Source organism: Marmota marmota, unplaced genomic scaffold (assembly GCF_001458135.2).
Source record: "Marmota marmota marmota unplaced genomic scaffold, marMar, whole genome shotgun sequence".
Taxonomy (NCBI): domain Eukaryota; kingdom Metazoa; phylum Chordata; class Mammalia; order Rodentia; family Sciuridae; genus Marmota; species Marmota marmota.
In genome coordinates this window covers 5,568,024-5,581,555 of record NW_026000249.1, presented here as the reverse complement: position 1 = coordinate 5,581,555, position 13,532 = coordinate 5,568,024, and the positions used below count along the sequence as shown (strand labels likewise).

Below are 13,532 nucleotides of genomic sequence, written 5' to 3'. Positions count from 1 at the left end.
TTTCTCTTCCAGTAGGTGGAGACAGGTGCCCACTGGGTCAAGCTTCTCCTTTCACTAAGTGGGAACCAATCACTGTGTAGCAGCTCTTCCTCACAGACTGGGCGGGTCTCCAATCCTGAGTGCCTAGGGCCTTCTCTTGTGTTTCCTCAAGCCAGGACGCGCTCACCTGTGACGCTCACCACAATACTGGCTACACGCCATGTCTGCTGCTCCTGGGAGCCCTGTTGCGCTGGTTTCAATGCAGTTTATCTCCTCTGCCCATGACGTCAGTTCTAATCCACTGCTGATTACACATTCACCTTTTCTGCCCGGAGCGAAGCGAAAGAGGAAGCAGATGGGAGCAAAGTGCCCGCGGCTCTGGGTGGCAAAGCGTCCGGGAGCCAAGCGTCTCTTTTTCGATCTCTTTGTTCTTCCTGCTGCTTGGCAAATTGGTCCGCTACAGATTAACGGTGAAAGGAGCTCTTACACGCTGTGCGAAATCTTGATTAAAGCCGCTGCTCTGAGCACCACGCTCAGCACCTCAGCAACCCCCGTGCGCAGCGGCCATCTTCTTCTGAATGAAATATTCTTGATCTTGTAAAGTTCCCTGGAGCTTAGTCAGGGAGGCCAAGAAGTCTCAAAAGAAGACCAGAAGGTGGAGCTCTAGAGAAGCCGGTGGCGTGACAGAGCCCAAGTCCCAAGGCCTCTGCCTCAAGGAAGGAGATGGTGCAATTCTCAGTCCCAAGCCCGAAGGCAGAAGAGCCTAGAAGGTCACTTGTGTGAGTTCCAGAGTGTTGAAGTCTGGAGAGCTCCGGGTTCCGACGCCCAGCAGGAGAAAACACCGCCCAAGCTCCAACGGACACAGCACGAGGGCTTGTGCTTCCCGCCCCTTTTTTTTAAGATGCTCAGACTTTGAGAATTAGAGAATTCAAACTCAAAGCCAGTTCATGAGGGTCTCCTCTGAAGACTACGGAAGAACTGGAATAGTGATCAGGTCCCTAAAATGATGCCCTCGGTCATCCTTAATTGTTGGCCACTTCATCCAGGAAATGGAAATCATCAACTCTTACACCCCAGAAAATTAACTAACACAAGAAAACTGGGTTCATTCCTTCACTGCCCTTTTATGACCATAATGCCATCAATTTATGCCCTTTGGTTTACAAGTTCAGCTCCCAGAGGAATTTCCTTCCTGTGACCACCTCTTCTTTTATTACCCTAGACCATCCCCCATTGGAAGTGGAGGGACTTAGTCACTGTCCCCTTATTGAAGCCAGCATTGCCAAGGGTTTGTTTTTCTAAAGATAAACTCACATTTTTGTTCTTCCCTCCCCTTTCTCTTCCTTAAACAAAAAGCAGATTGAAATAATTTCCTGGTAGTTGCTCATATTTTCCCTCAAAATAGGAAGCTGTTTTGTATTCTAATACAGGCTTTATTTTCAAGTTTTTCTTATGTAGAAAAAAATGAAATAAACAAAGATAGTGATTGTATCAACCATGGCTTAAGTGAGCAAAATAACACTATCATTAAGAATCTCATAGCCAGGCACAGTGGTGCATGCCTATAATCCCAGCAGTTTAGAAGGCCGAGGGATGTGGGAGGATCGCAAGTTCAAAGCCAGCCTCAGCAACAGCGAGGTATTAAGCAACTCTCTGAGATCATGTCTCTAAATAAAATATAAAAAAGGGCTGGGTATGTGACTCAGTGGTAAAGCACCCCTGGATTCAATTCTTGGTACCAAAATAATAATAATAATCTCATAGTTGAGATGGCATGGTAGCCCATGCCTATAATTCCAGTGATTTGGAAGATTGAAGCAGGAGGATCACAAGTTGAAGGCCAGCTTCAGCAACTTAGCAAAATAACTTAGCAAAATAAAAAATAAAAAGGGTTAAGGATGTAGCTCAGTGAGAAATCACTCCAGGTTCAATCCAACGTTTCATCAGTCACCCAGCTTGAACACACTAAGGCAGTTTGATTCTCCTTCTTGCTTTATTTCCTCTTACCCCACTGATCACCATATTATTTCTTCTTGAAGAATCTTTCAGGTCATTTCTTCCTTGCCTTGCCCATAATCACTACCCAAGTTGAGGCCCCTAAACCCCAGACTTCATATGAAGCCTCTTGGGGGCTCTCCCTCCTCCCTCACACCCCTGGATCCTGTGTTCTGACCCTCAGCAGTTTCCCTAAATCATCAGCTTTGCTGTGTTGCATTCATGCTAACAACTGTACATCAACCTGTAACTTGTGTCCAAGGGCCCCGGTTCGCCTATTCAAGCTTCTCTCACTTATCCCATTCCTCCTCCTCCTCCTTCCCAAGCCCTTGTCTCCCCTGCTGCTTTTCTTATCATTCCACCACCCTTGACTGCGCCACTTTTATTACAACTGCCATCTGCACAGACTGAGCTCTTTTTGCTTGTGCTTAGATACCTTCATTCTCCTTACCACTTAGGAGATCTTCCACTGCACATCTTCTCCTTGGGATGACACTTTTTCCAGCCACTCTCATCTTTGATTTTTTAAACTCACAGTGCATTCATTCACACCATTTAGCACCCAGAATCCCTCATGTAATGTGTGTTTGCTTTATCTGCTCAAAGGGCCTGTGTCAACCCCGAGCCTATGGGGCCCATGTCCTGCACTTTTTTTGTAGCTTCCAGGGCTAAACCTGGTACTAGGCACAGAGGAGGCACTAAATAGTCATATTTTTACAACTTTTTTAAAATGATATTTTTTTAAAAAAATTTTTAAGATGTCAATGGATATTTATTTATTTATATGCAGTACTAAGGATCAAACCCAGTGCCTCACACATGCTAGGCAAGTTCTCTACCACTGAGTTACAGCCCCAGCCCCTAAATGGTTATTTTACTGATAGAGAAAAACCAGAGTCAATGCCAGGTTGTCCATTCTTACCTCACACCCATCATCTCTCTACCAGGCAAACTGGTTTACCCAAATAGCTCCTGGGATCTCATGATTAGATCTACCTGTTTCTCAAAATATTAAAAAATACTTGCAGGTTCTCAAAGTCAGTTCTTTCCCCTTCCCTGCCAATTCTATCCTAAGTTTAATCATCCCTTTAGCTGCTCTGACTTCTCAACACCCATTCCCTTGTTAAACCAAACCTGGAAGAGACCAAAGGATCTCTGAAGCAAAAAGGTCCACCACACCAATGCAGGTTAGGTGTTAGTCAGAAATAAAGTAGCAGTCCTGGGACAAGTTTCTGAAGCTCCCAAAACCAAGACTAGAAAGCACTTGGAAAAATGTCACTGGATCCAAAAAAACAACACAACACAACACACACACATACACAGTACTTTAAAATGAAATTTTGAGAAAGGAAGGCATAAATTATTTACATCAAACCTACATTGGCTACAGATTAAAGGGGCAGGATTATCTGAAGCAGGGATGTTAGATAGTAGTTAGTGATGAGCCATGAAATGTAAACAAATAACACAGGAGGGTCATGGGGCTTCTCTGAATAGCCTTAGTGAACAATCAAGTAACTTGTAGAACAACAGGTATGATAACCCTGAGAATAAGCAGGTGGAAACAAGGGAAAACAATTAATAAATATGTCAAGAAAGGAAGATCATTTATTGACTCATTGTAAAGTTAGGATTTATGGCCACAGGTTTCTCAATGTGTTTCAGAAGGTCTCTCTCTCTCTCTCTCTCTCTCTCTCTCTCTCTCTCTCTCCTTTAGCCTTACTTTACTTTCACTTAATAAAATTGTCTTAGCCAGGTGCAGTGCCACACACCTGGAATCCCAGCAGCTGGGGAGGCTGAGGCAGAGGATCTCGGGTCAAAGCCAGCCTCAGCAACAGGGAGGCCCTAAGCAACTCATTGAGATCCTGTCTGTAATAAAATACAAAATAGGGCTGGGGATGTGGCTCAGTGGTTGAGTGCCCCTGAGTTCAATACCCAATACCAAAAAAAAAAAAAAAAAAAAATTATCCTACTTGGCTTTTCATGTCTGACTTTAAATTTTCTTTCATCAAGACACAAGAACCGACCGAGGTTTAGAACTTCAGCTCTCCACTCTCCTGTGGTAGGGGAAGCTTTGGGATAGGAAGACAGCCCACAAGAGAAGCATTTGACCTTCTCTATCTCTTTTCCCTTCCACCCCCAGGCCCTCTGTAATTAAATTTAGAACATCAAAATTTAGGACTTCCCCACTCTCTATACCTGAGTTTATCAATATGGTGGCCACTTGCCATGTGTCTAAATTGAGATGTGCTATAATGAATGACACTAGGGACTTTGAAAACATAGCATAAAATAAAGACTTAAAAATTCATTTATAATTCTTATCATCACTTCATGTTAAAATGATAATATTTTGGATTTATTGGGTTAAATAAAATTCAACAGTAAAATTAATCTTATCTGTGTATCCACCTTAGTAATGTGATTATTAGAAAATATAGAATTACCTATATGGGTCATATTTGTGGCTTACATTATTTATTTACTGGACAGCATCGTTCTGTACCCTCAGTGGCTTTTTAGCCTGTGCCTTGCCACTGGACTCTTTTCTTCCCCCTTGGAGTGTGCTGTTTTCTCATGTAATTGAAGACCATCTTTGGCCTTAGTGCAGTTGCAGGCAGGGATCCTGCACATGATTTTGTTGAGGACAATGAGAGAATCATAAATTGCCATGTTGCAGCATGTGGCTGCAAAAGGCACTTTGATGCTGAGTCCATTAACCACAAGATACCCATGTCATGACCAGCACAGGAAAATAAAGCCCAAACTTCCTGTGGTCAGTTCCAGGGTTATTTGTTGGTCTTAGAGAGCCTAAGGTAACTCTGAGGCCACTATGCAATTTTAAGGTGATCTTAATGGGCCCATTGTTTCTCAAGGTATTTGAATATTAATACAACAGTCTGGGACATCCTGGATGTAAGTTATCTAGGGATTATCAGAGTTCCTTGAGAAAACACTGACAGGCTTTTTAATATTGTTTTCCAGGCTTTATTTGTATTTTTCAAAATTAAATAGAGAAATAATAGAACAACATTGTAACCGTTCAGTTATAATATAGATCAGTGCTGTCAGAACTTTGATGATGGGAATATCCAGTGTGGTGGAAACAAAGTGTATGTGGCTATAATATATGAATGAAATTAAATTTACATATAAATATTCACATGGGGCTATTGGCTACATTTTGTACACTGCAGTTCTAGTTCAAGTTATCCTAAAATGTTTGTCATCATTCTAAAAGTAGGGAGACCTTGAACATTAAGAATCACTGGGGGCGCTGGGGTTGTGGCTCAGCGATAGAGTGCAAGACTCTGGGTTTGATCCTCAGCACCACATAAAAATAAGGTATTTTGTTCAACTACAACTAAAAAATAAATATTAAAAAAAAAAAAGAATCACTGGAAGCCAGGCACAGTGGTACATTCCCACGATTCTATCAACTCGGGAGACTGAGGCAGTGGGATGGCAAGTTCAAGGTCAGCCTCAGCAAATTAGCAAGATCCTGTCTTAGAATTAAAAATAAGCCGGGGTCAGTGGTGCACACTTGTAATGCCAGAGGCTCAGGAGGCTGAGGCATGAGGATAGCGAATTCAAAGCCAGCCTCAGCAAAAGTGAGGTGCTAAATAACTCAGTGAGACCCTGTCTCTAAATAAAACACAAAGTAGGGCTAGGGATGTGGCTCAGTGGTCGAGTGCCCCTGAGTTTAATTCCCGGTACCAAAAAAAAAAAAAAAGAAAAGGTGGGGGAGGCTGGGGATATAGCTAGGGATGTAGCTCAGTGGTAAATGCCCTGGGTTTAATCCCCAGTCCTCCGGCAAAAAAAAAAAAAAAAAAAAAATCATTGTAATAATAACAAATATATACCATTTCCATCCTAGACTGTATTCTTGATATATATAATTATTAAGATGTACTAAATTATCAAATTCACTTTTCTATGGTCCAAGATCTTGTGCCTAAATTTTTTAATGTAATGATTAGGCTAAATGTCATTAGATGATACCCTAGGTGAAACTGATTTGATTTCCATCATGGGTAACTGGTGTACAGTCCGTAAGTCCCCAACAAGGCTGCCTGCTTCTTGAGATAACAGCAAACAGCAATTTGAGTTGACAGCCAGTGATTACTTGGTAGGAGGGCAGGGAGCTAAGGTAAAGGCACAGATCTCAAGGCTGACCTACAATGTTGTTTTCTGAATTTGTCACAACCTCCCACTTGATTTATTCCTTACTCTGCTTCATTTCATCTTAAAATGGTCAGATTTAAACACCTGAGGCAGGCACTGAGCCTATGATGAAAATAAAGATAATGATAATACAGTTAATGATAACAATTGCAGTACTAGTCGAATTAGTAACCATAGTAGTAGTACTTGTAGAATTTAGTAATACTAAAGGGTTTTTTTTTTGGGGGGGGGTAGTTTTTGTTGTTGTTGTTTGGTGCTAGAAATTGAAATCAGGGCCTCACCCATACTAAGCAAGTCCTAACACTGAGTTTCTAACCCTTAACAATCTTAGGTGGTTCTTGGTCCAGTGTATTCTCGGCCTTCCAAAAACAACAAGTGCTGTCTACACAGGTAAGTAGGCGAGGGGTCAGGATAACAGAAGAGGAAATGGTCAGTGAGAAAGCAAAGACGATAATGTTCTCCTGAGTGAAAGCAAGTCAGGACAGTGCAGTATACCAAAAGCCAAATAAATGGTGACCATGTCATTTGTCCTACCAACTTGGAAACAAGAATGTGTCATATGATGTGGTAAATTAATCTAGTGAAACCCCACCTCCCCAAACCACTGCAGTTTTTTTTTTTGTCAGAAATAAAAGAAGTACCTCAACTGTCCTAAAGACAAAAGCATGCAGAACTTTAGATGTTTAACTTTCATCTTTCTGTAAAAAAAAAAAAAAAAAAAAAAAAAGGAAATCTTTGGTAACTCACTAAATATGACTAATTTTTTCCATTTTAAGCCTTAGGTCATAGAGCGCCAGTCTGAGTAGGATGTGGGCATGCTGGTAGGAAGCCACACCTAACAACCAGAAATTTATTATGACTCAGGCCAGTTTAATTTAATGAGAATACAGTCAATGAGGAAGGAAAGAAAATAAACATACAATAAAATTATATTTATGAAATAGTTTCAAGCCTTTGAATTTAGCTAGATTAGCATTACTAATTTATAAGCATTCAATTTTTACCCATTCTTTGTATTGTATATATTTGGGGTCAAAGAGGATCAACAACAACAACAAACAGAAATCCAGACCAACCTGGATGCAAGCCCACATTTGAAAATTTTGTGTCAATTTCTTTTAATAATGGAAAACATGAAAAATTTCTCTTGAATGCTATGCTTAGCCACTTCATCTCTCCATAAACTCAAACTCATCTTTCCACAAATACCCACATCCTCTCCCAGCACCTTGACTGTTCTTAATGGTGGGGGCAATTTTGTCCCCAAGAGCTTGTTTGACAATGTCTGCTGACTTTTTTTTTCTGGTGGCAGGGATTGAACTCAGGGCCTCAAACATACTTGGCAAGCGCTCTATCACTGAGCTACATCCTCAGTTCCCTGCAGAAATTTGTGGTTCTTATAACTGGGTGGGAGTCGTACTGGCATCTAGTGGGTAAGAGGCCAGGGATGCTGCTCAACACCCTGCCATTCTCAGGAGAGTTCCCAACAACAATGACCCACCTACCATGTCAAGGTCATGGTTGAGAATCCCTACAACATCCTGATGTGGACATTAATTTGTATTCCCAGGGCAAGAATCAGAGGTTTGAGAGACCACCTTCTGGCTCACTTGATTTTCTGTGTTTACAGCAGAATACATACTATCAAGTTAGTCAGCTAGAATTAACTCCAGGATTTGTAATTCCGGTTAGAATATCCCTTAGTGTGAAGCCACTGACTTGCTTGCAAAAATTAAAGCAACTTCCAGAAACTTAAGATTTACTGAAATAATTTGTACTCTGTGGATTGCCCTTAGTAAAAAGATCATTACTAACAAGAAACAATAAAAACAGCTGGTTCTGAGGCCTGGTGGTCCACAGCTTTAAGCCCAGTGACTTGGGAGGCAGAGGCAGAAAGATCACAAATTGGAGGCCAGCCTAGTAACTTAGCAAGACTCTGTTTTGAAATAAAAATAAAGAGTTAGGGATGTAGCTTGTGGTAGAGCACCCCTGAATTCAATTGTCAGTACCATTAAAAAAAAAAAAGTTGCTTAGGGTTTCATTAAGTTGCTGAGGCTGGCCTTGAACTTGTGATCGTCTTGCCTCAGCTTCCCAAGATAATCAGATTCCAAGATATTTGAAACTGGACGTCTTATTTGTCCAATTTCTGCACCATTTTAGTATACTAAACCTGACCAAGAAAGAACTTTCCACATTTACTTTAGAGGATCAATAGAAAAGTTAGCATAGTAGTATACCTGTAATCCCAGCAACTTGGGAGGCTGAGGCAGGAGGATCACAAGTTCAACTCCAGCCTCAGCAATTTAGCAAGGCCCTAAGCAACCTGGCAAGACCCTGTCTCAAAATTACAACATATAATCACACCAGACTGCCAATGACGCCGTATCTACAAATGCTTAACACAAATGATCGTTATAAAAACCAAACAAGCGATTTTGTTCTCTTTAGGAAAATGTACTCACAGGCTCGGTTCCGGCTTTTATAAGTGCAGGTGTAGAGACTGCAGGGCCTCACTGGCGTGGACCGCAGAACCTGGAAACTTCTCCACGGTGATTTGCATGGAGAGGCTTGAAGAATGACCCTCAAGCTATTCATCACCACCATCTCTAGCTGGAAATCTCTGTCAGTTTCCAAATAGTTTGCAGGAACCTCAAAACCTAGAGGAGGAGGGCAGAAGAGGAAAAGCTGTGACCAATAGAGAAAGAAAATCATGTGGAAACATCTAAGTTCACACCCTGAGGTGGGGGGGGAGGGCAAGGGACAGTCAATAGTTTTATTCACTTTTGTGTTTCAAACTCTTTGTTCCTCACTAGGCTGTGTCCAGATGACTTATATGCCCTGCCTTTCAGGGCTGGCAAATACTTGAGGCCCAGAGAAAACATTCTCCTCATCTACATGAATAAAAAAACTGTTGGTACTGGGGATTAAACCCAGGAGTGCTTAACCATTGAGCAACATCCCCAGCCCTTTTTATTTTATTTTTTGAGATAGGGTCTTAATAAGTTGTTTAGGGTCTCACTAAGTTACTGAGGCTGGCTTCAAACTTGTGATCATCCTGCTTCAGCCTCCCAAACTGCAGGGATTACAGGCATGCACCACTGTTAGTGGCTGGTTTCTTAAACAAACAAACAAAAAATTACTCCCTGAAATCCCAATTCATTACCCAGCATGGTATTTCCATATAGGAAGGATTCAATGATTAAAATTCCCTCCAGGCTGAATAAAAACAATCATCTGCTTTTGGATTGCTTGAAAACAACAACAACAAAGAAAAGAAAGAAAGAAAGAAAGAAAGAAAGAAAGAAAGAAAGAAAGAAAGAGAGAAACGAAGGAAGGAAGGAAGGAAATAAAAAAAATTTAAAAATAATATATACTGCCAAAATAGTCATGGGTGGTTTTGAAATCTAAGCTTAAATACAATCTGTGACTCTTTGCCCATTCTTGTTGTAATGTTATGGCTCCAGAACATGGGAAAAACAGACAATGTTACTCTTGAACTGTCACTCTCTGCACCTCTCCCAGTAAAAATCTCAGAAGATGATGCTTTGCAAGGTATCCAACATGGGGTTCTGAAATTATGGTAATATTAACTTTGAACACTTTTCGCCTACCAGCCCTGTACCCCTGCTCCATTATTGCTTCATCCACTTTTCCTGCAAAATCCTGTCCCAAGTGAATAAACAAGTTCTGAAATTGAAAACAAACACTTCTCTTGGTTCCCTATTCATTCCACTATAGATTTTTCGAGTGTTTTGTGTGATTACTTGGGATGCCTCCAGACAGCTGTTGGGGACATGACTGATGTTGAGTGACCATGACTGGTATGACTGCATAGACCTGGCCCCACTGAGCTCCTAGCCCCTTTGAGTCCATTTGTTCTCCTGCTTGCCCACCAGCCAGGTGGACTTCAGTTTCTCCAGCTCCTTAGGCCCTCTGCAGCAGGTGAAGATGGTCTTCTTTCCCTGGGCCACTCTCCTTACCTCTGTGTCTGGTTGATTCCTTCAGATGACTGACTCCAGAGCCACTTGCTTTAAACTTTCCCCCAACCATGTGCTCCCCAGGTTAACCCAGCACAGGCACTCTTCTGCAGCAGAGTGCTTACTGCAGTTCAATTAAGTACCTGATTGGGAAGGCAGACTGCGACCCATCCTCCCCATCACCTAAGCTCCATAGTGGGAGGGGTGGTGTCTCTTAGAGACACAGCATCATAGCTTCATTTCTTAGGGACACAGTTCCTGATACACAATGGGTGTTCGGGGAGTGCAAGATGAGGGACCTGAGCAGGCTCCTTTGGTGATGGGGAAGATGTTGATTCTAATTTCAAGAATAGAGAACTGTGATGTGACTACCCGCATGTTTGGGGACAGTACTAAAGGTCTTTCCTTTTTTCAATTGGTACCATTACCCATTTGTAGGGTTGTTTTTATTTTGTTTTGCTTTACCTTGTATTTTACCTTATTGCAATACTGGGGATCCCAGGGCCTCTAATATGGCAAGTGCTCTACCACTGAGTTATACCCTCAGCCCACATGAGTTGCTTGCATCATTATTATAATCATCATCATTATTATTATTAGGTACTGGGGACTGAATCCAGGGACACTCTACCACTGAGTTACTGACACCCAGAGCACATTTTATTTTTTTTATTTTGAGACAGAGTCTCACTAAGTTGCTNTTGCTTAGGGCCTCGAAAAGTTGCTGAAGCTGGCTTTTAACTCGTGATTCTCTTGCCTCAGCTTCCCAAGCCGCTAGGATTATAGTTGTGCACGACCATGCCCAGCAAGAGAGGTTCATTTTACATTAAATTTCACATCAATAATGTCCTTATTTTTAAAGAAGATGAATAAGGAAAACACAATAAATGAGTTCACAGATTCTGCCTTCTCCTGTCAAAAGGAGGACTCTCAGAAGTTTGGCCTGGACTTGGGGGATGGGGAGCCAAGGCACAAGAGAAACTCAGGGGACACTAAAGACACAGTTAGTATACAGACTTGAATTTTTCTTTCTGAGTGTAAAATTAAAAAACAAAACAAAACCCCACATCACGATCCCCATCAATGCTGAGCAAGGAGTCAAACAGTGTGATTCCATCTTCCTCTCTCTTTATGCACATCCCTATTTTTAATTGCCTGTGACCTGACTCTTTTCTGTATTGCTGTTTGACCCTGCTCCTTCTGAGCTAGAAAGGAAAAGACTCCACCTGAGTGAAAGGAGAGAAAATTACCCCATAAGCCATGTCCAATGAAAACAGACAGGAAAATTACTTCCTATCTCTAGACTCCAAGGAACAATTGAGGGCTCCAGGCAGAACTCAAACTGGCTCCCATCAAGCCATCTTCCCAGACCAGAATTGGACCAATCTTTTGGCCTGGTCCTACACACTTTGAGTATGCATCAGTTTGCCAACGAACACGCTGGACTCAGAGGTGGAGATTTGCAGCCTTCACAAGACTGGAAGGACATCTGTGAATCTCTTGGAGGTTCCTCTCCTCCAGGACTAACTCTGCCTGGAGTCTGCAGACCAGTGACATCTAAAGTGTGTGTACATTGCCTAAAAGGTGTTTGAACTTCACTACCCATTAAGATCAATTTTGCCTATAGTTTTATTTGTGTGTTTGTGGATATACACTTTGGGAGGAAGTATGTATGTCAAAATGTACCATATTCAAGATATGCAAAAGTTTGACTCGGGACTTCAAACACATCTCATAATAAACATTCATGAGATTATCTTGATAGTATCATTTTTCTTCTTGCTTTTTGGTACCAGGGATTGAACCCACAGGTGCTTAACCATTGAGCCGCATCCCTAACCCATTTTTTATTTTGAGATGGGATCTCACAAAGTTGCTTAAGGCCTTACTAAATTGCTGAGGCTGGCTCTGAACTCAAGATCCTTCTGCCTCACCTCTGGAGTCGCTGGGATTACAGGCATGTGCCACCATGTCTTGATAGTATCTTGAGACGAATAATGGCACCTTGTTTTCAAATACCTCCCTTAACTGAATTAACTGAGCAGCCTTACAGAACAATAGTTTATTGATTACCTCAATTCAGAATATGATTCTGCTTTCTTTCTCTTAATTTTCTCTTATGGAAAATTTAAAACTAATACAAATACTATTGGCCTTCCATATTTATGGATTTGGTCAACTGCAGATTGAAAATATTTGAAAAAATTTGTATTTATATTGAACACATACATACCTTTTTCCTTATTTCTCCCTAAAAATATAGTATAATAGCTGTTGACATAGCATTTATATTGTATTAGGTGTTATAAGTAATCTAGAGGCCATCTAAATTTATGTTTTACTGATACATAAAAACATAAAAATTGGACATATTTATGAGGTTCCATTGTGACTATGCCATTTTATATGAATATCTTGAGCATCTGAGGATTTTGGTATCTGAAGAGGTTCTAGAATCAATCTTCCATGGACATTGAGAGACAACAGTAGAGTGAGAATACTATACTAAAATCATCCATGCACCCATTATTCCTTTTCAACAATTACCTGTTCATAGACAATCATGTTTTATTTGTACTTCCTCTTTGCTTTCCCTCCCTGGGTTATTTTGAAGCAAGTCTCAGCATATCTGTATTAACTTATCCATGATTATATTTCTCATAGGAAAATATCCCCCTAATGCACAGTTTCTGCTCCATAAAAATTATCTTATAAAACAGCCTCTGGTAGTAATTTATTACAGAATATGAAAACTTTCAATTTTTTTCAAAATTCAAAAATAGCCAAAGCCCAGTAACACTATAGACTTTCTTGGCATCAACCTGACCCTTAATGTAAAGTCTTCACTTCTTTCTTGGGATTACTATCTTCATCTCAGATGAGAGTTCAAATGATGAACTTTAGGTTCTAACTTGGAAGTCTATGTTTAGATGAAAGTGCATAATTTATAACTGCAGTATGGCAGAATAAAAGGATCATATGAAATGAAGTGTTTAAGATTAAAGCATAATACACACCCTTGAACTTACGCAAGAATCTACAACCAGAAGAACAGAAAAATATTTATTTAGTAACAGGGTAAGAAGTTGACTCTGTGACTTCAAATAATGCAAACTATCAGAAAGTTCTTGGAAAAAGCAGTGAAGGGTTAGATAAATGCAAGTTATTATTACTCAATGCCAAAATGCCACCATGCTATAAATGCCAAAACTAAGAAAATAGAAAGCAGTTTTGAATGACTTTGAATATCATTTTAAGCCAATAACTTCAAACAACTGCCACTAATCAGAATTTAGTTGATTTGACACTAAAATGAAAATTCAAAACCTGACAAGAGATATGGGGAAGAGGTGCCTCAGCTTTGTGCTTCTCTTCCATTGATGTTCAATCCTGAAT

At 40.7% G+C, this 13,532-nt stretch overlaps 1 protein-coding gene across 1 annotated transcript in view; it reads right to left on the bottom strand.

Moving 5' to 3' along the window:
- Positions 1 to 13,532, bottom strand: part of Ca5b (carbonic anhydrase 5B) — a 48,257-nt gene that overhangs the window by 28,287 nt on the left and 6,438 nt on the right. Inside the window, exon 2 of the mRNA XM_015487966.2 lies at positions 8,622 to 8,816. Within this exon, the coding sequence (XP_015343452.1) occupies positions 8,622 to 8,763 (142 nt within the window). The 5' untranslated portion in view covers positions 8,764 to 8,816. The remainder of the gene's footprint in view (positions 1 to 8,621; positions 8,817 to 13,532) is intronic.